Source organism: Telmatherina bonti (assembly GCF_933228915.1).
Source record: "Telmatherina bonti genome assembly, chromosome: 13".
Lineage (NCBI taxonomy): Eukaryota > Metazoa > Chordata > Actinopteri > Atheriniformes > Telmatherinidae > Telmatherina > Telmatherina bonti.
The window spans coordinates 26,705,247-26,727,469 of NC_136611.1; the positions used below are offsets into that span (position 1 = coordinate 26,705,247).

At 38.4% G+C, this 22,223-nt stretch overlaps 1 protein-coding gene across 1 annotated transcript; it reads left to right on the top strand.

Moving 5' to 3' along the window:
* The first annotated feature begins 117 nt into the window (after positions 1-117).
* Positions 118-21,388, top strand: glt1d1 (glycosyltransferase 1 domain containing 1). The gene is made up of 12 exons (XM_079251458.1): positions 118-437; positions 1,932-2,083; positions 2,236-2,341; positions 3,693-3,744; positions 5,553-5,589; positions 5,764-5,820; positions 14,939-15,037; positions 15,780-15,829; positions 17,860-17,903; positions 18,255-18,375; positions 18,872-18,970; positions 21,026-21,388. The coding sequence occupies exons 1-12, from the start codon at positions 370-372 to the stop codon at positions 21,176-21,178; spliced, it is 1,038 nt and encodes a 345-aa protein (XP_079107584.1). The 5' UTR covers positions 118-369; the 3' UTR covers positions 21,179-21,388.
* Positions 21,389-22,223: the final 835 nt, after the last annotated feature.

Consider the following 22,223-nt stretch of genomic DNA (forward strand, 5'->3'; position numbering starts at 1 on the left):
ACAGAGCGTTACAGAACTGTCTAAAAATAGGGGTTTACTTCTATTGTTTTCACCTCTAAACCTTAAACCAATGTCATAGATTAAAACAAAACAACGTAACATCACTTATACGTCGCCACAGACATTTGTTTCCAGGGAGTAGTATGGGAGACGGACTTGTAAACATTTCCAGCGTGATGCAGTGCCAAGATGACATAGCCGTACTGTAGCATGTTGTTAGCTTTACCTTACGTGTAATTTACGGGCATGGGTCCAGGAAATGCGATAGTTAATTTTAGCGAGCCCGATGAAACTCACAGGTCCAGCTTGCTGTATAGTCCCACTCACGTTTTAATAAGCTAGCTTGTCAGAGCAGCCTTTAGTGTCGATATGAGAATACTCTTTCTTGCCTGTCTCAGCCCCAAAACTGGGAATAACACTACAGCCAAGAGAATAAGGTAATTCGCATTAGTGTGAAGGGTTATTGACTGCAGTGGCTGCTGTGTGTCGTTCATAAGTCAGCGAGACATGGTTTAGCTGTAAATTGGTAGCTGTGAACCAGGACAGTTAATACATGGAGATTTTATGACGGGGGAATTGTTACTGAAAAATCTGCACGTTGTTTATATGCCACCCTCAGCCATGTATTTAGCCATTGTAACTTGGTCAATCACATGATTCACTTTAACGAAACTACAACGTAAGACATGTCTTACAATTAACACAACTATAATAAAAGTCCAGTCTTATTGAAATGCACATGTTACTAACTAAAAGATACAATAATGGAAAAAGACCATACTATACATATGATGGTTGAGATGTGTTGCAAGTTAGCTCGGTATTCCAGTTCAATATTTGCATTGGTCTTACATACATATTTACACACACACACACATATATACATATATATATATATATATATATATATATATATATATATATATATATATATATATATATAGATATACACACAAACTGTTCTAAACCATTAAATACACTTTACTTACACAGTAATGGAAAGGCTGGATTGTTGTAATTCAGTGTTTTTCAACCACTGTGCCGTGGCACATTAGTGATAGATCATCAGGTGTGCCCTGAGAAATGATCCAATTTCACCTGCTTGGTCTAAAAAGCAGCTCTGTGTTCATCCAGGGCCCAGATGAAAGATAATAAAATTCCTTTTTCTTGTTTTTATCTTATTTCTATTGAAAGCCACTTTGACAAGATGGAGTTCATATTAATAATATGGGCTTTTTTTTAACAAAAAAAAAAAATCAAAACATTTTGGTTTGTGTTGTGCCTTGTGTGTTTTTAGTGAAAAAAAAGTGCATTCACTCAAAAAAAAAAGGTTGAAAAACACTGTTGGTCAATGTGCAGCTAATTTTAAACTAGCAGATTTATTCCTCTCCAGGATAAAAATCAATGGTTATTTTTCCTTTAAACTAGTTGCTTGTTTACGTTTTATGGATTCTAAAATATTCAGAAATAATGCTGCAAGTTCTCAAAATTCTTATTAAAATTTTGCCCAATATGACTTTTTAATGACTTGATGATTAACTTACTATTTTTTTAATTTTACAAAACACAATTTTGACAATTCTTTGATAAAATTTTAAAAATCTTAATTTTGAAAAGAAATTTGTAAGAAAGACTTGTGTATATGTAGTGAGGCAAAATATATGCTATTCAGCAAAAGATATAAGACGCATAAAATGAAAACACTAAACTAAGATTTAAGTTTTTGTGTCTGCACTGACTGGTCACCTGTTCAGGTGATACCCAGCCTCTTTCTTAGTAGCAAATGGGATGGGTTCCTGCTTTTCCTCCTGCAAATCTGAATTAGAATAAGTGGCTGTAGATGAATGGATGGGTCATTTGTGTTGAAATTCTCCCCTTTTGACATTCCACTGCTCCTCGCCATCCATTGTAAAGTGTGTTGTATCTTCTAGGTCTCACATTGAATCAGCAGGACATACTTGTGAACTCAGAGATGCAGAAGAATTTCACTCTCCCACAGATGTGGCAAAACTGTTCTCCCAAAATCCAACATTTGAGGCTGCATTGGCCATTCATCTGTTCAGAGCTGGCAGGCTTCTCTTGGGTAACCGAGCTGCTGTTCTTTATTTATAAACCTATCTGGTGTTACAACATCCTGTTACTTGTGCTTATGAAATTCACATGAAACTGCAAACTACAGTTATGCATCCCAGAAGTGTCACTTCTTTCTGTTTTTATGTCTGTGCTTCACTATAGACATCCAAGTGCCCTTTGGTGTAATTTTTGGTGGAACAGACATAAATGAAGATGTGAAAGTAGAACAGAAGCGTGTGGTCATGGAGCAGGTGCTGCTGAAAGCCAGGTGACGTTTCTGTTAACTTTTCTTTTAAACGACTTGATTCCAAAGTACAGAATGACTCCATGAGTTTTACTTTGATTCAACAACACATGACATGAACTTCTTTTTTCTTTTTCTTTTTTTTTTAAACTCTTTCAAATTAATGGTTGTAGGGAAAAAGGGAAAATCCCTGTCACACAGATTACACCTATTCTTATTTTGCTGTGACAAAGTAACAGTACTGTGAGAAAGTTCAGCTGGATGTGTTTGAAGAAATGAAACATGGTTAAAATATTAAAGCTCTGCTGCAGTCATTTTGAAACAGCAGTGTTTTTGTTGACTGATTTCTCAACATTTTATCATGTTTATGTACAATAACCTGTTTTGCAAAATTCCTTTTTATAGAAGTTTGATGCAGCTGTTGCCATCTTGACGTGCGAGCAGGAAGTAAATGTGACCACTTAAATATCTTGATTCACATTCTTCCTTTGAAATCAAGACAACTTCTAATGTTATTGTGTGATTTATTTATGTTTTTTTTGGCTTTGTCTTGAATATACTAACAATCGTACCAGTAGATTCCAAACTTATTACAAATTCAAAGCGAAGCTAATTATCTCCTTTATCAGGTTTATTCCTAAACATTTCAACTATTAATTCTGCCATCAGTTATTTGTTTAACAAAAAGTCTGAATATCTCAGCTGCTTCCTTTGCCTGATGTTGAGCATACAAGAATCAAGTTGAGCAGATGCAAGCTCCAGCGGTGCAGGTTATGCACTCTCACCTCCCCTTTAACAATGGAAATTTACCAATACCTAGTCCTCTGACCTAACGTCAGACTAAATCGCTGTGTATTATAATGACAAGAAATGGTCGGATATTTATTTAGTATGTCAAAGGGCATAATTGCCATCTGGGAGAAATGGGGAGATCCAGCTCCTGCAACTTCAGACATCTCAATCTATGCACCTCCTACTGTTTGTGCCTCCTCTCACAGACCTTGATCATGAAATTCAGTCACCACACTGAGCCTGTTGGCCCATTTAACAATGCACTCCCACACATACAAATGAATATCCCCTGCTGTCTTTTGCTCTATATTATCTTCACTTTTGTTGTATTCATTGTATTCTTTATATATTCATCCTCACATCGTTTGCTGCTGAGCCACAAGCACTTCTGCTCTTTCTCAGCCTTTAGGCTTTTGTGTCTACTGTCATTATTGCTCCTTTTTTTCCCCCCTTTTGTTGTCAAAATTGTCATTTCTTGTAAAACTGCTCAAATTTTCTCTCTCTAATGAAAATTCTTGTTTTGCTGAACTGTCTATGTTTGAAGCTGTGATAATGAAAACCTTTTTTTTTTGTTCCCAATCAGGTTTGCCGTTGCATTTACTGACAAACTGAAAGAAGAGGCAGAACTATTCTTGGTATGAAATCCCTCTTTTGTGTCTGGGTACTCTAACTGCAGTAGTTTAGTTAACATAAAGCGAACATTTTGAGACATTTGCTCACAAAGATCTTGAAAGTGTTGAAAGCTCGGGGTTGTGTATGAGCTGTGCCTCCAAAGCTTTAGTAACAAATAAGAGAAGATTGAAAGAGCATGCTGCTGTACTCATCTCACCTCCACACAGCTGTCCGGTCACATTGGGAATACCAGATCAACAGTCAGGGCTGGGCAATTTATCTGAAAATTTTCTTTTCTTTTTTTGTTATTTTACACAAAGTTGCATTTCACAAGGCGCTCCCAAGTCCGATCCCAGAAATCTACAACCCTACATCTTTTAGATGCATCCATTGTCCAACACACCTGAAACAAATGGCTGAATTCCCTCATTCACATGTCATCCAGCTCTGCAGAGGCCTATGAGGATAGAGGGAAAACTGAAGAATTTCAAACCTGTCGGTATTCGAATAGATATTTATTAAATCAACTTGGAAATCTAAAGAAAAACAACAAAAAAAAAACTACATTAACAGACAAAACTAGAACAGGAACACATCTGAGTGTCAGAAACTTAGAAGAATCTTCTCCTAACATGACATCCTGGTACATTTCCAAGCAAACAACATCATCAGGGCCGGATCTAATAAAGGTCTGCATCTACTGAACTGCAAACTCACTGCACATGCAAAAAATGTACAAAATGATTTACTAATAGCATGCACTGAGGGTTGTGTCTTTCAAAAGTGCAAAATAGCGCATCCGCATCCAGTTAGCTTATCTATTGCAATATAGAGGATTAACACGCTATTTTGCATGTGTTGGGAGGAGAAAGTGTATATATATTTGTCAGAATTTGCTTAAAGTGTTGTGGTGTGGAATTTTTGTTTTGTCTTTAGTTCTGGTTTCCTGATTTATTTTGTAGTTTTCTACAGCCGTGTGTTTGGTTTAACTTCCCTTTCCTGTTCGCGTGTCACTCACGCATGTGACTCACCTGAGTCACTTAGCATACAAATGTTCTCTGACATTTATAAGCCAAAAGTCCTCACCAACTAGTCAGAAGTGAAGAAGTCTTTTGGATGAGAGGTGAAATGCCTCCAAGTATCTAGAAAAAGAAGAATATTTGCCTCTATTCAAGGGCTTGGAGTTACTATGACCAGAATGACTGAGAATCTGTCAATGCCTAAACAAAACAAAGTTTCCTGCTGGCATTTTACACGACATCGACAAATAGTTGGAGTCTGACAGAGTCGATAAATTCAAACACAATAGTGGGCCCTGTCCCATTATAGTCTGACATTAAAATAACATTACAATGTTTTATTTTCAGATTAGATTGCAGCTGTGGACTGCAGATTGATGCAAGTGGCAAGCTTTATCTTTGCCTTCTAAATGCTGACAGAAAACACACAGGACAGGTACCAAGAGGCATCGCTGTGCTTTTTTTTTATTGTGGCACAAACATGGTAGACAGATCCGGAGCGATAAGATCTAGTAAATTTATTTTTCATCCCTTTTAATTTATTTAGCAGTTCCACCATTATCTTGTCAGCTGCTGTCCTTACTTCCTCCATAAAATTTGTATGTTGTCCAAGTATGCTTGTAGCACATAAACCATAAAACGTATGTTTCTGTTGTCTGACGTAGAACAAGAGCAGCACAGGCAGTAACCATCAAGTGTAATTTGTATGAATAAACGTTGTCATAAATAATTAATACACTTCACAGCATTTGTGTTTTTGCATATGTTGTAACCACAGAGTTTATCTTTCTTTCTTTATTTTCATCCTAAAGGTGTCCCAAAGCAGTAAAATCTGCGTCCAGCCTCAAGGTAAGCGCTGCAGGTTGTTCCTTCCTGTCGGCCTAAAAGATTTTTATATGAATTGAATTTTATATGAATTGCACAAATCACTTCATGTGTGACTTGTGTGATGTTTTTCTCTGATTTTCAAATGAGCTCCTTCAGGTTTCTTCAAGACTTTCTATGCTTATGTTTATTTTAAAGGTATGCAGACAGAAGCAGCGGGGACATTCTGCTGGGCTGAATTCTTGAGGACCTCAGGTACTTTCAGTTCTTTGAGTTGTTGACATTCCAGCTACTGTTCATGGTGGAATACTACGTTGTACATGCAGTTTACATGGAAGGATTTCAGGTTTGTTTAATGGTTGGGTGTAGTGTAGTGGCATCTTGACAATGTGGATACATACAAATGTGCTGCTAACTAAAACATGACTAAAAGCTTAATTCAGCTCGGGGAAAACAAGAAAACAAGAAAACAATGGGCCTTTGCACATTTTTGGTAAGCCTTTTAATTGAATCTATATTGCCTACATTAAAAAAATGTTTTTTGGGAATGCATCACAACCAAGTCCAACCTATGGCTATTATTTCTGTAGTTGGTTAATTTGCTTTTTTTTTTAGCTTTATATTGGACACAGATCTAAAACCATAAGACGTCTGAACAGCTTCTTACCCCACCTGTCCAAAACATGTAGCTTGTCTCCACTTTGTTTTATTAAGGTGTTTTGGTAAAACTGCTGAAAATGTGTGGGTGTTGCACTGGCCGGGAAAGGTTTAATGTCATCCAAGATGCACACTTACATTGCAGTTTTGCACAAATTGATTAGGTGTCTTTGCGCTGTCATGCTGCTGCTGCCTGCTCTCGACCCTCTCCTGTTCCTGCAACATCTGCTGCAGGAGTGTGTATAACAGTAAGTTGGTGTGGGGAGTAAACCACAAGCCAATCCAATGCAAACCCGAAGCTCCGATAGTGCAAAACCTCAGATTAGTTTTGAATTTCCAGCCGGGCGATTTCATGTGTGGACAAAAGAGCTTGTATGGTCATCCCAGCTATGTCCACTACCGAGTTAACATTTTGTAGGAACAGAGAAGCTACATGAGAGCATAGGCACACAATAAAACAAACTCCCCCAGTTTTTGTTTTGTTTTCTACAGCAAGCAATTTCAGCTACTGCAACTAAATGACTGTTTTATCAAATAGCCATGTCTCAAATTTTAGCAGAAATAGTTTGTATATATCTACATATGCTCAGAAGGATGAGTGCAAAATGTCTGACATATTGAAACTGCAATAAGTCAAAAAAGATCCTCTGTAAAACATCAATAATGGTGTCTGCCACATTCTGTGACTATTCACAACATGTTTTGTACTTTTAGCTCCGCAACTAAGATATTTTATGTTAAATATTCTTCTCTGATCTCCTTGTGAATTTTGCTATCAGCCACACAAAAACATCTGATTAATAATCTCTCACAGTCCTCCTGTTTTGTCTGGACATATTTGACCTCATGGAGCTGAAAACACTAGCCGCGTGCGTCCCAGACCACCTTGGAGTGTGGTCTGAGTGATAAGAGCCAAATGTGTCATGGTGCATTCCCATCTTCATGTAGAACAGTGGTCCATTTATGACAAAATGTACATTATTTCCAGGTGTTTTAGTGTGGCTAAGTGCAGTACCGGCATTTTTTTTTTCCGACCTCTGTCCTCCACTTTTCCATCTCCCAGTTTAATTTCTCAGTACATGTTCCCCTTGTCTCTACAACCAGCTTGGACTTTAAATTGGACATTGTAAGATGATGTCCATCTTAACTACATTAGTGTTCATAGTGACCGCCGCTTTGTACAGGGAGAAGCGACTGATTAATAGCTCTCTAGCCCAGAGTCATTTATCGCCATGTTTCTCCATCGCTCCAAGTCGACTTTTTTTTTTCACTCATTTCTCTATTTGTTATACTTTTTTGTGTTAACTCAGGTGTGATAAAAATTCTGTAATCTGACTCGTTGTTTTTAAAGCTGTGAGCATGGTTCCAGTTTTTTTCACATGGACTGTTTGATGTTTAGTATGTGTTACCATTTATTTTTGTATATGTCAGGCAGATGTATTTAATATAGGTAAGGACCAAAGGGCAAAAAGGGCAAACACTTGCATATGTAGCCGCCACAGCAGAGAGCTTTATCGTTCAGAGAAAACTAATCCCACAGTTTATGCCTTACAGTTATAAATGTTCTTTTCTGAGGAACTGTGCTTAAAACTGAAAAAAAAACTTCCAGCATTTGGTCATTACTGGGGGTCTTGGCTTGTGCAGACTGACAGATTATTTGTTCTGCGACCCGCATTTTATCCTTGATGACCTGCTTTGTCAGTTTCAAAAATCAGTGTCAGCAGCAGACATAAGTCACTTTTGCCAAACCTCCATGCTCTTCTGTCAGCTCTCATTCTGCTTTTTCACACAAGCTCATGGCACAGCAGGAGGCATTCTGTTCATTCTTTCTCCTCAAATCTCTCAAATCTTGCTGTATTTATTTATGTATATATATATATATATATATATATATATATATATATATATATATATATATATATATATATATATATATATATATAATTTTCTATCCTCCCATCTGGTGTAATATGCATGAATATGCATGAATAACTTCTAAACTGCAAACTCTAGAGTACATTCTATATAAATGTTTAAATCAAGTAGCTGTCAGTCCATGAACCCACTCAATGTGCATGTGATTGTATATGTTGTGTTATGACTCCACTGTGTGCCTTTAGAAGTGACATTAAGAGCATGAGTAAGATATGGCGCATAGAGTGGTCACTGAAGGGTGAAAGGAACCGAGCAACTTTGAAGCAATTTGATGCTGTTTATTAGATTCAACAGGGACCTTTAAGGGTCCAAATTAATGTTTGGACACATGTTTAAAGAGCAGTGATGGAGCAACACCATCTTCTCAAGTCAAGTTTTGTCGTCATTATAGCAACATCAATTTTTCAGATTGTTACTGCTCAAAAAGATTGTAGAATCGTAAACAGCAGCAGCACAAATGTTGCTATTTCTGTTTGTACAGTCACATATGCGTGGGCATTGACTTAAACATTTAATACAATCTAAAGTGATGTTTTTGTTATTCTAATGGCCCCTCTCATATCTGGCTGTTGTGATGTACAGATTTAAAAGATGCAACATGTCAGATTCTCATGTTTCACATGCACTGAAACCCCAAAGATATTCAGAGCTTCATCTTTACTACACAACAGATTATTATCAAACCTCAAATAGAGATATGCTTCTTGTCATCTTCGTGTGGCTCATCAGGGTAGTTGTGATATTAAATGTGATTTTTCCTAAGTTTTTTTTTTAGATGCTGCTTGATGCCCCCTGCATGCTCTGTTCTGTGTCACACTGTGGCACCCAACAGATTATTAGGAGGCATTCAGATAAATATATTCTCCCAAAAAGATCTGTGCCTAACACACAGGCATCGATTAAAGCGTCATGCCGTTTTTTTGAATCCTTTTATAAAATCAAATGCAAACGACCAAAATAAGGTTTTTCACATAAATTGCAGAACAGCAGAGAGATAGATATTGCTGCCACGGCAACAAATGAGCTCTATAATTTTTCTCCCGCCCCTGAAAAGGAAAAGTGAGACGTGTTTCACATTTTCTGCTCATTCTGACATGTCTTTGCTTCCAGCTATCCTTTATTATTTCACTCTACCTTGTTCTGATGTTGTGACATTGATGTTTAACTTCGGTGATAAGCCAAAATGATAACCTCTCATACGTCCCAGAGATATAAGAGCTTTTCTGACAATCAGCCCCTAGAATCAAGGTCAGGGCTCAGATGTGACGCTGTCATTTTAAGATCCTCTTAATAGCATTAAAAAGCTGCTTCAGCCTCTTGATCTGGACTTATCTGGCAGGAGGGGATTTCACTTGACTCTGACTGTACTTGTTCACACATGCTAGTATCTGTCTTAAGTACTGTTGTCAAAATAATGTTTCTGTTTACCAGCTTGTGCAGCGCTGCAAACTTTTTTTTTTATGATACATAAATTGCTCACGGCATTAAAAAGATAAAACATTCATGTTTTCTCTTTTTAAAAACAAAAATGCTTCAAGTCTTTTTGGATTAAAATAGTTAACCATAAAAAGAAAGGCACTTATCACAACATACTGTTGTTAGAACATCTTAAACATCACCAAATGTTGGTGTTTAGTATTTGTCTGCATTTAAAACAGCATAAATATTGCTTGGTTATCAACTTTGCTTTTTTATGTTGCATAAATCCATAAATGTTTTCTCAGGTCTTGTTAAGAACTACACTACATCGGCCTAATGGCTTTAAAGTTGATGATGTCTAAATCTTCTCATTACATGAGGTTTTCTGTGTATACCACTCATAAGCACACCCAGCTTTTAGTGGGATTGCCATGAAATTTTGTACAGATGTTCATGGTCCCCAGAGCATCAAACCCACTTTGATAATGCCTGAAATGGTTTAGCACTACCAGCATGTCAAAAGCTGCCCTTACACAAGAAAATATGTCAGCATCCTCTGGAGGGATTGGCACAAACATTTGTGGAGATATTCTGGATTTTTTTCAGTGACTTATCCTTGTCTTTTCGGTCACCTTCTGACTTTAGAAGTGGTGCGACCCGGGCAACATTAAATTAAATGAAAATTACTTTATCCAAGAGGGACATTTTAGTGTTGTAGTCTTTTTTTTGTGTTTTTGTTTTTTAGATAAAATCAAATATCATGCATTGGAGTTCAAGAAGTCTCTGACTGAACACACTTTCTTGTTACTTTGCTGTGCTGTGTAGTGGATGTGATGAATCTTCCATCATTTTCAGCAGCTTGTGCAGCATATTTCTCTGGAAGATCAGCTCCAAAGTTATCCCCAGCACAGAACCAGTCTTCTTGCACACTTTGTCCAGTCTCTTTCAGTCTCTGGTGCTGCTGCCCCACAGATGCCTGCAAAGCTTATTGCGTTTACCATTATAGACTTACAGAAAATATGCAACATCTTGGTGCTCTATGTGCTCCATCCCGTCTCGTAGGTGGCTTATGTGTTAACATTTCCAGCCTGTTCTGTTATCCAGCTGAATTCCAAAGTACTTGTTTTCCCTGGATGTAGACAGTGTTTTGTTTATCCCTGTTCCTGCTGAAGTCAACAATCACTTCCGTTTGTGTTCGAGAGGAAGTGATTGTTTTTACCATCTCACAAATTGATGGTCCAGTTCTCTGTACACATCTTCTGGTCCATCATTTATTCACCCCGCAACTGCAGAGCCATCAGACTATTTCTGCAGATGACAGGACTCAGAGTTGCATTGCAAGTCCGAGGTGTACAGTGTGAAGATAAAATGGTGAAAGTATAGTCCCTCGTGGTGCTCTTGTGTTGCTGACCATCTCGGACACACAACCTTTTAGTCTCACAAACTGTGGTTTGTTTGTTAGGTAGCCATAAATCCAGGAAGTTGGGGAGCTTTCCACCTGGAGTTTATAACTTTACGTAACAACGCAGGCTGAATTGTACTAAAAGAACTCAAAAAATGACGGAACATTATCCTCAAAGTGCTGCCTGATTGGTCCAGATGAGAGTGGGCTCTCTGAAGCAGGTAGATGATGGTGTCTTCAACCCCAAGCCCATCTTGAAAGGAGTGAGCAAATAACAGTCTTTTTTTAGGAACTTTCTCAATGTGAGATGTTGGCGTAACTGGGTGTAGTCTTTTGTTTCAGATGCTTAGGATTATTCAGATTCTGGAACAAGACTGGAGGTTTTTTGCAACACAGGAACTATTTTCTGGGTCATTCATTCATTCATCATTCGTTATCCTAACCGCTTAGTCCATTGAAGGGTCGCGGGGAAGCTGGAGCCTATCCCAGCATTCTTTAGGCGAAAGGCAGGGTACACCCTGGACAGGTCGCCAGTCCATGGTAGGGCCACATTTTCTGACTGAAGAACTCTTTTTTTTTTTTTATCTGGTGTTGCAAATATTCTGAAGAATCTAACATAGTTGTTCTGAGCAGGTGTTCAGAAATCTGGGATTGACACTATCTTGACATGCTGCCTAATTCCTGTTCAGTTTCTCCATCTGTTTATTCATCTGACTAGACAAACAGGCTCGAGGTGGAGGCAGAGGAGGTCTCTATATTTAGATGTGAGGGGAGATGAGGCTGTGTTAAGGTCCATGACTGCTGTATCCCTGAAGTGCATTCATTCATTCATTCATTTCCTTAACCGCTTAATCCAATTCAGGGTCACAGGGAAGCTGGAGCCTATCCCAGCGGTCTTTGGTCGAAAGGCAAGATACACCCTGAACAGCTCGCCAGTCCATCGCAGGGCCCCTGAAGTGCAAACAACTACAAATTTAAAAAATGCGATAATTTAAAAAGCACAACAACAAATTAAACACAGTTGCATAACCTACTGGAAGAGATGGGTAGCTGTGTTGACATGAAAAATTGCTGGTTTGATGTCAATGACGTTGTCCAATCAATGTTTTCTCATGTTCTCCACTGGTACAATCCTCGTTCGGAAGATGAATGTAGTTGTGGTTTTTATTTTTTCCTTTTTTTTAACATAAAAATAAATTTAAAATGTTTTTTATTTGAAGTTGTGGCTTGCGCTTCAGGGCCACCGTACATGACCAAGCTGCGGGGTGACAGAGTGGAAATGTGGCAGAAAGCTGTGGGCTCGTGGAGGGTGCGTCGTCTGTTGAGCTGCAAGCAGGAGATGAATTGAATCTATCGAAGAGCATGTTCAGCTCATTAGCTCTGTCCAGACTTCCATCAGTCTGATCCCCCTTTAACATGAAGCTGGTGATCCTTTTCATTCCTGTCCACACATCCCTCACATTGTTCTGCTAGAGCTGACTTTCTTTTACCTGCAGTACTTGCACTTCCTAATCTTTATTTTGAGTTGTTTTGCTGTTGTCCTCAATAATTCCCCATTATTTCATTTTATATTTAGCAGCTCCTTGTTTTTAGGAATGCATCTCATTGTTCTTGTTGGGACGATGTTATCTACACTGGAGTTGATTTTGAATTTGTTCCACATTTCGTCATGGCATTGCTGTAATCTGTATGTGGTTTGCAGAGGCTATTCCAGTCTGAGGCCTTAAGGCATCATCTCAGAGCCTCCTCAGCTTCATTAAACCAGGTTTTTGTAGTCAATGTGGTGACTGGTTGCTGATAAATGATTGGTTTGGAGGAAAAGATGAGAACAAGAGCTGGATGCATTTCTAACATCTGCATTAAATAAATCAAACATTATTTTCTGGTGGAGCAGGTGATGAATTGTTGGAATGTTGGTAAAAAGAGGCAGAGGTCGCCCAAGTCCCCAGAGATCCCAATGAAGGTGTTAGGATACTATGTTTGTAGCCTAGCAGTGACAGAGCTGACAACATCACAGGCTGTGTCTACAGCAGGACCAGATATGAAAAAGACCAGAATAACACAGATAAACTCGGGTTAAATTGTTTGGTTGTAAACTCACAGCTAACAGTTTGACATGCAGATCTTCTCCTTTTCAGTGACATGTCCAGGGTGGCACCAACGGTGGTTAAAAAGCACTGCAGTCCCAACCTCCCTTTAGCATTACACTGATTTTCTTGTTGTGGCCTTCACACACAGTCTTAGTCCACTGTCCACGTGCAGCGATGTCTCAGTGAAGCACATAATACTGCATTACCTGAGACCTTGTTAGTGCCTCAATCTCATCCATTTCATTCGCTATGGATCTCCTGATACCCATCAGAACGGTTGGAAGAAAGGGTTTGAATCTCTGCCATTTTTCTCTCTGCTTCGCTCCTTCCCGGTATCCTCTTTGTTTCCTTTTCAACTCGTTGGGGATTTGGTTTGTTATTTCACCAATTATCTCAACTTTGGAAAGCTTAATTACCTGATCTTGATGGTAAAAAAAAAAAAAAAAAAGTCTTCTGTTGCCATGGAAATTTCATCATATTACTGTTAAAGGAGTCCAAAGTACGTGGAATAATCACTTGAGCAGCACAGCCTTTGATTCATTGTGAGAAAATCTAAAAGAATGAACTTGACTGTCTTGGATAAAAACTTGATTATATGTAATAAGTTCAAACGGTACAGTTGGACCTATTTCCATTTGCTGCCACCATGCGACACATTTTAAAATGGAAATAATAATGATGCTGTCATTTGTAGGCCCTGGACAACCCAGATGGTCAGGGCCAGTGTTTCTCAATTCCGGTCCTCAGCACCCCCTCCCCTGCATGTTTCAGACATGATCCTCCTTCAAAGCACCTGAGTCAGACTACTGAACTTCCTCATCAAATTCTTTGTAGCATGTTAACAACCCCTATTTCATTTAGGTGTGTTAAAGTAGGGTTGCCCATAAAACACGCAGGGCGGGGTCCTGAGGACCAGAACTGAGTAACACTGGACTGGACTCAAGTCAGATATGATACATGTTTTATTCATGCATTTCTTTCACAATGAATGTTTTCTCATTAACCTTTAAATGAGTCCCGTCATCCAAATTTTTATTCATCATGCAATGTGTTTTTTGACCATATATCTGGAAAACAAAGCTTTATTGGTAATTTTGTTTGAATTAGGCGTAGTGTCGACATACTACCACACAGAAGATAGTTTATGCATTGGGCCAATATCCATTGCCAATTTGAGATGGTGATCTGCTGCACATCTCACAGCTGTGGAAGTCATTCTGGTCGACCTTTGCATGAGTTTCTTGTGTAAAAAAGGGAGTAAATTGTAATTACCCATTTAAATTCCCTGGTCTCTTTCCAGGTTGGGTGTTTGAGACTGAGACAGTAGTGTGTCTGTGAGTGTGGGTGGGCTGCCCTCTTAAATGAGCAGCATTATTGGGATGGGAATTTTAATCTACTGCCTTTGCAGGGTAAGGTGCATTACAGGAGTTGTTGGCATTGAGCACAATTGTATGCCTGCCAGTTTCTGACTAATCTCAGGATTGAACATAAGAGTTGGATGTTCTGGGAAATGAGCCGATTTCACTGCACTGCTTCTCGATTAAATCAAAGTTCTCAAAGCGTATGATGTTTTTAGCCTTATGCTAGTTCAGCTAATTTTTCATCTAGGGTTGAATGAGCAAATATCCTCCCAAACACTCACACGCTGCAGTTACGATGCTGAATTTCATACTGATTAAGCTTCAACCTTCCAGTGTTTTCAGCAGACAATTTCCCTCCTGCATTGCTGTGATCATATTAGCCACTCCTGTCTTATTTTCCTCATGACCTTGGGTGATGTATTGCTTTCATTACTTACTGATGTACTTGGGATGTTCATTATGCAGTGTTTTGATATTGTGTCTTTTCTATATGTCTGGCTTCTCTCCAGGTGTGAGGAGTGAAAATGTGGATGAGCTCCACGTCTTTCTGTTGGTCTGTGGCCTCAGAAGAGTCAAAGATCCGCTGTATTTGGTTGAGGTTTTCTCAGGTATAACACAAAATGCATGACATTAGCATTTTTATTAATGTATGCACTGGAAATGAAAAACAGAAAACAAACACAGTCCAGTGAAATTGTGAAGGGACAACTTTTGAAAGCTGGCAGGCGAGTCAATGAAATAAAACCTGTGGTGAAACAGTGTCTTTGCGTATCTCCACAAAGTTTAACTAGAATTAAAATTGATGTGTAAGCCCCTCCAGATTATTATTATTAGTAGTAGTATTCTTATTATTGTTGCTGTTGTTGATTATGTTGTCCTTGTTGTTAGTAGTAGTTATATTTGTATTATTTGTAATAACAACAGTATCTGCTTTTGATCATATAGCTTGTTTATTTTATTTATATATATAAAAAATATTAAATGTGTGTGTGCGTGCGTGCTACATGCTAATTTCTATATTAAAAACTGTTATTGATTTGCAAGAGCACTTTATGGTTTTAATCCTTTATTTCATCATACATAAGTTTCATAAAGCCAAGTTCTAGTAATAGGACAGCACTAGAGGGCGTTAAATTATCCATTAATGTCAGGATGAGATACATGAGGATGTTCACGTGGCATTTCTTAGAATGAGATTGTGCTTTCCACATAACAAAATGAAAAGCTGAAAGCCAAGAGTTCTATGAAAATACGGCTTTACTGCTTGTTAGAATACTGTGGCTTTTCCCCCCACTCCCCCACCTAAAAATGGTCTGCATTTACATCTGTCCTTGTACTTGTGTCTTTCAGACTGGCATTATGAGAATCTGCAGAATATACTGATCATTGTTGGCCCAAAGGCAAGTAGTCATTTTATCATTGTTATCATCAATGTTTAGTTTTATTTTGTTTAGTTTTGTTTTGTTTTTATGCCTGCCATGTCTCCTGTATTGTGACTCTGTGCCATTGTTGAATGTCCCTAGAAAACCTCTCCTGGGAATTCGGGCAGCCTCTAATTGGATGTAGCAGAGATACAAGCTTTAGCTGTTTAGCTGGAATTAGGGGCCAGCTCTGGAGGGAAATGACTTCAGTGTCAGCAGCAGTAGTGGATTTTGTATTTGTGTGTATGTCACAGTTTGTCACACTGATCCACTTCTGACCCTGGGGCAACCCTTGCTTTGACCTGTGAAGAACTACGTCACTTTAACACATAAGCAGATATTTATTATGAAATGTAATGGTGTTAATTAAGATCACATTTGCCGCTTGTTCACAAACCACCATATTTCTGTCCTCTTTATCTCCCTTGAAGACATTAATTTTGTCAGTAGAGGCTGTGAAGCTTCCTGTCAAACATGTCATATCACTTTAAAGCCTACACTTATTTATGGCATTTAAGAATCACCCAATCATCCAGATGAAGGGAATGAGCTCTTGAACATTTAATATAAACAAATAGAAATAGAAATCTTTTTCATGCTGCAGATAGAAGTTATATTTCAGCCTGTAGAAGCAGCCCTCACCGCTCTCTGTTCTGCTCTCTCATTTCATTTCCAATCTTTTTTTCATTGATTTCTCAGTATGTTGTCTTCATCTCTTCTTCCCCTGACTTGCCTTGATCTGACATCAGTGTACAGTCATTTAGCATCTGTTCTTTCTTTGATGCAGTGGTGAGGCAAAAGGTATGTTCTGCCATAGTTTTACTGAAAAGCAACTCAATTAGGCATAACCAGGGGCATTCTTCCTGCCTTACTGCTGCTTCTTGCTTTGCTGTGCTTTGTTGTTATTTGATGAAATGGTTCAGTGGAAGCGAAGAACTGTGATTCATCTCACCCTGAATCACAGCAGAGCCATCTTTGTTTGCTTACGAAGTGAAGAAAGGTCATTATTATTGGAAATATTATTATCAAAATCTGTTTGTATGCATACTGAATGGTCCCTGTTGTTAATTACATGTTTAAACAAACAGAATAAAGTCAGATGTGAACATAAAAACCAGAAGCAGAATGAGACATGCCTTTTTCAGACTATAATGACGTACAATAAATTCATCCTCATAATGAGCACTCTAGTTGTCCAACATCTGTTATTAAGAGGGAAAAACAGGTCAGTGATGCTTGCCTCTGCAACTCCAACTGCACATCCAAACCCTTGTGTAACCAGGCTTTATCAAGCAGCACACCGTGCAACATGTTATGTTTTAAATATTAAATGAAACAGGAAATAATTCATTTTAAATGCAATATAATATTTTATAAGATGCATCATTTAGATCATGTTTGTTTGTTAAAAGCAAAGCAATATGAACATATATTATTTGGAGTATAGTGTTCTAAAAGTTGCTAGTGGTACTATATCTACTGAAGATAGTTAGATTGAGATGGACTGATGCCATATTGATTCCACGAGGGAAATTGTTTTGCAGCAGTAGCGTAATAACAAGATAAATCCCAGACGGCAGCAAGATACCAAAATGCTCTCAGTTTAGATTATTTGCTTTTAATGCACGTAATCTTAAAAACAAATTTGATATAGACTTTTCATGAGTCTAGGGAGGGGGGGGGGGGGGGGGGGGGGGGTGCTGTTTGCTTGTTAGCATCTTTGACCCAGATTGCTCTCCCGTGACTTTTCTGTACAGAGGCTAATGCATGCAAATCCCCGCATTGCAATTAATCAGATTGGCCACCCACCCCACCCTGACCCCAATCTCTGAAAATACAGGATTTTCATAGAATGATTTTGTCATGATAGAAACGATTGTGTCATTGTTTATTTTATCTGTCCGATTAATTTTTTGTTGGCATTCTTGATGAAAATAAAGCTTTTCAAAATCAGACAAGAAGGTTTAATTTGTGCTTATATTTCTTTTCTGTCTTCCTTCTTTATTTAGATTGATCCAGTGTTTGCTGCTGAAGTGGAAACTGTTGTTCGGAGGTAAGTATCACATAATGAGCAAACACATCTAAGTCAGTGCATCTCACTTTTATCTAAAGGTGATGTAGAAACAATGCAAATCGAGGGGAAGAGCCGAAATCCTTTTTGTTTTATGTACTTTGTCAATCTCAAGTCATGGCCGATCTTTTAGATTTTAGCCAAAGGGCTTCCTCACTATGAAGACATTTGCGGCCAGTAGCTGCCCTCTCTGATTAAGACTATACCTGGATGCTCCGTGCATCTGCCACATACTGTGGCTGAGTGTCCTTTCCTGAGCTTGTCATTGCACTTCAGTATCATTCACGCTTATGTGGGCCCTGAGTCACACTGAACTGAGCTTTGCCTCCACAGAACAACAGGGGTCTTCTTGGCACAAGAGAGGAGCCAACAAGATCTCCATGCTGCTATGAAAAGGTGTTTTGCTGTGGTCAACAGCTCTGTTTCAGAAGGCATGTCAGCAGCCATCTTGGAGGTAAATATTATCAAGTGCAGACTTTAGCAAAATTATGAGTTTGATATTGGGGTTTTATCTTATCAATATATTTGCAGAGAACCTGTCATTCAAAGCCATTTTTAAAATAAAACTCTGAAGCATGTGTATATTCTTATCTCGTTGTTTGTTACTCAGCTGTTATCGTGCAACTTAAGGGGAGTATTACCCAAATTAATTGCCTGACTCAGGTCTTTCTATTCCTGAGAGAGCCAAACTTCAAGATCCACTTAATCGCTTATAAACAGTCAATTAAGACAATCCACAGTTGGCTTAAAGTTCTTAGCATGCTAGCATGTTTCCCTCGACAGCCCGCTGAGGCTGATGCAGATTACTGATCCTGTAAGTGAACCGTGCTTGAGCACAGAAAAGAAGGCTGCACAATTCTGAGCACGTTTGCTTCTTTGCTGATAATATTAGAGAAAAAAAACATTTTGCCTGTGACTTTTAATGCTTTTCTTTCTGCTATGAATTGCAGGCGATGGATCTCAGGGTGCCTGTACTGGCGAGGAACATTCCTGGAAATGCAGCTGTGGTGCAGCATGAGGTCACTGGCTTGCTGTACTCTTCTCCTCAGGTATATAGGGACTGGGTTAACTAAATGCATGAAGCCCCTATAAGCTCTGTAGGTTAGAAACACACTATTATGTGCGACAAAAAAGAGCCATAGCTATGATCTGTCACTTCAGCTAAACAGAATGCTACTTAGTTCTCATGAACAGGAAAAAGTAATATTCCAAAATGACCCTTTTAACATTTCTTTGTAATATTTCAAATTCTAAGCAGGTAAAATACAACAAATTGTTCCATTTAAGGATTCTTTGGGTTCTTTAAATAAAATCAAGGAAAGGCACCACATAACCACTCCTTACTGTATCACATAATGTTGATGTTTAACTAATCTGGGCAAAGTAAGGATAACATACGCTAAGGGTAGCTGACATAAGGCTTAAACACGGTGCTGTCAGGATGCCATGGCTTGATGTTGTGATGGAGGAGGTAAGTCCTCACTGCACGTGTGTGTAGCTGATCTGTTGGTAGGAAGGTCACAGATGGTTGAAGCAACTCACACCGGATAAAGTGATCTCACAGCTAATGGTAGCAAGTGCTAGTTTGTCCAGCCTTTTTTTTTCCCCTCAAGACCCTTTTTCTTGTTTTTTACATCATGTATTTTTTATTTTGACTGACAGTAAAAGTAAAGTTTTACAATTACTTAAAAGTAATCACATGTATAGATTTGATATGGCGATTAGTGTCAAAATAATAGATAAAGAGGTGCCAGAACGAGCACTTTGATGCTTTTCCATAACATCTAATAAGAGCGGTCTGACTGGGTCACTCCCAGTACATTATGTATCACAAGTGTGAAGTGCTGCATTCACATTAACAGGTAAACACACAGAATTGATGGCTCATTTTAACAAATGACTAGTTGCAAAATCTCACTCATCATGATTAAACATAAGGATAATATTCTGCCAGAAAGCCACACCTCCATGTTTCTTTTAGGATAAATCGGAAAATGTATTTTTCTGAACATGTCAACAATGGCAGCTGTTCCCATGCACTACTGTTTTAAATCAGGGCTTAATGTTTTGTTTGTTTGTTTTTATTTGAATTTTCATGACAAAATGATAAGTTATCAATTAGCTGACTAGAAAGATTAACTGCTAGATTAGTTTTGTGCACAGTGCAGCATGTATTATGTTTTACTTGATTTGCTGTTTAAACTTGTCTAAATAGCAAATATCACACAAACACTGTGACTTTCTCTCACTTTCACTGTGTCTGAACAAAGTGTGAGGAGCATTGAAGAAACAGTGACCAAAGCCAGACCTGTCACAGATTGATGGGACCAGCAAGGTTGTGAATCTCATGTCTGAAAAGGGCCTTATGAGTGACATAATTATCTGCGGCCTGCTCATAAGTTGAGCGTTAATCCTGTTGTTGAGAATTTATAGTTCTCATATTGCCATACAGAAGAGCCATTTCCTACCATGAGCCTCTCCAGGCATAATCACATCAACTGAAGTGCAGGATGCAATGGCCCACTGACTGGCACTGGCTAAATCTTTTTGTGCCCATTGGCTCTCTGCAGTGGATATGTTGGCTGCCGTGTTGCAAGAACACTTCAAGGTACTTTAACTTCGTTTTGTTAGAGGCTTCTCACAGCCGACTGAGCTAACAGATGGGCAGCTAGGTTATGTTGTATGGATGCAATGGAGCTCTTTAAAGTGTCATCAGTGGCAGCATAACTTTTTTTTTTACAATGTTGTATTTATATGCTCACAAGTTTTTCCTGTGACAGCTGGTAAGATGTTATTGTTCAACTGCAGCAGATATCTTGTTTCATTCTTCATTAGCAAATGAGAGATTTCAGCTAATTACATAGTCTAAAAGCTTCCATTCAACATCCATTTCTGGATCTGAAGTCACAAATATCTACCTTTGGCAATATGCAGACACTTTTGAAGCATATCTAATGGATGCATGTGCTGCTTTCTCTGTTATTTTTTTGTGCCTCGGATTTTCTTCTGTGCTTTAAAATAACATATCTCCAGGCACCATTGCTGGCAAGCTTTAAGTGGCATTTGGCACCATACGAGACTGATTTTGCTTTTATCCTTGTTAGGATTTTGTGCGCCAATCTCAGAGGCTGTTGTCAAATCATGTGCTGAGAGAGAGAGTGGTGAGGAACGGAAAAGTCTACGTGGAAGACCATCACAGCCTGAAACAGGAGAGGGAAACCTATCAGCAACTGGTGGACACGCTTCACTCAGTCTAAGCCTTCAACAAACTTTCGATGCTTTCTCAGGAAGTCCAGTAGCAAAGAACAGGACATCAAATGTGTAATTCATGTAGGAATAATACTTTTATTTATCCTTATTTGCACAAAATTACCAGGTTTGATCTGCAGTGCCTGCAGACATTATTGCATGTCATGTTAATATATTTATCCAAGGACACTGATATTGTATTATAATGAGAACCTTAATATAAATATAGCAAAGCAGAGATTTTCTGTTCATTTTTGCTGCTAATTAAAAGAGATACATACAACTGTTGGCTGAATTTTGAGTTCTTGGTAATTTAAAACATGTTTAAGAGTTTGGTTAAACAGTCTTTTTGCGTATTTTGAAAAAATAGCTCCCCAGGTTTTATGGTAACCCATTTATTTTTAATGAAATCCAACAGTTAGGGTGCACACATTAAAGGCCCAAACAAAACCATAATTTGTTCAAAAGGACAGAGAGGCCGATAGGCCCTTCCAGATTACTGAGCAAAAATTGAGTTTGGCAACAGTCTGTGGCGTGGGATGGGTAGAAAACCTGTTGAAAATTAAGCAACACAGAAATCGCAGAGGTAAATCAGCAACTGTCAGGTTTACTGTCATCGGTTATGATGTACCTCTTAATAACAGGTGAATGGTGCTTAATATAGAAAATCAAGTTATCTGAGATCAGTGTTTTAAAGAAAAAAAAAAAGCTCAAATGGTAACAAAAAGTAAGGATCCTGTAATAAAATAATAGAAAACATAATAGAAAACAAATATGACTTGGTATTTTGAATCAAACCAGTCCACTGGATCCCGGTGAAATCTCTTAAGTTCAGCGTGTTCAGTTCAGTTCAGTGGATTTGCGATTTGAAATGCTGTTTGAGTGTTTCTTCGTACTCTGTATTCCAGCATGTGAGTGCAAAAATGCAAAGATGAAGATATCCACATGCAGCATTAACATTTTGTGGCTTTAAATATTTTGTAGATGAATATTGATGTGGTCATTCATCTGAAACATTATCACACACATCCACACGCTGATATTAAGTATATA

Excerpts from the sequence above, each read along its gene's own strand:
- glt1d1 (XM_079251458.1), top strand. The coding sequence starts at position 370 with ATGAGAATACTCTTTCTTGCCTGTCTCAGCCCCAAAACTGGGAATAAC. Across the intron at positions 2,342-3,692 it reads CAGGTGCTGCTGAAAGCCAG|GTTTGCCGTTGCATTTACTG; the intron begins GTGACGTTTCTG and ends GTTCCCAATCAG. Across the intron at positions 5,590-5,763 it reads AATCTGCGTCCAGCCTCAAG|GTATGCAGACAGAAGCAGCG; the intron begins GTAAGCGCTGCA and ends TTTATTTTAAAG.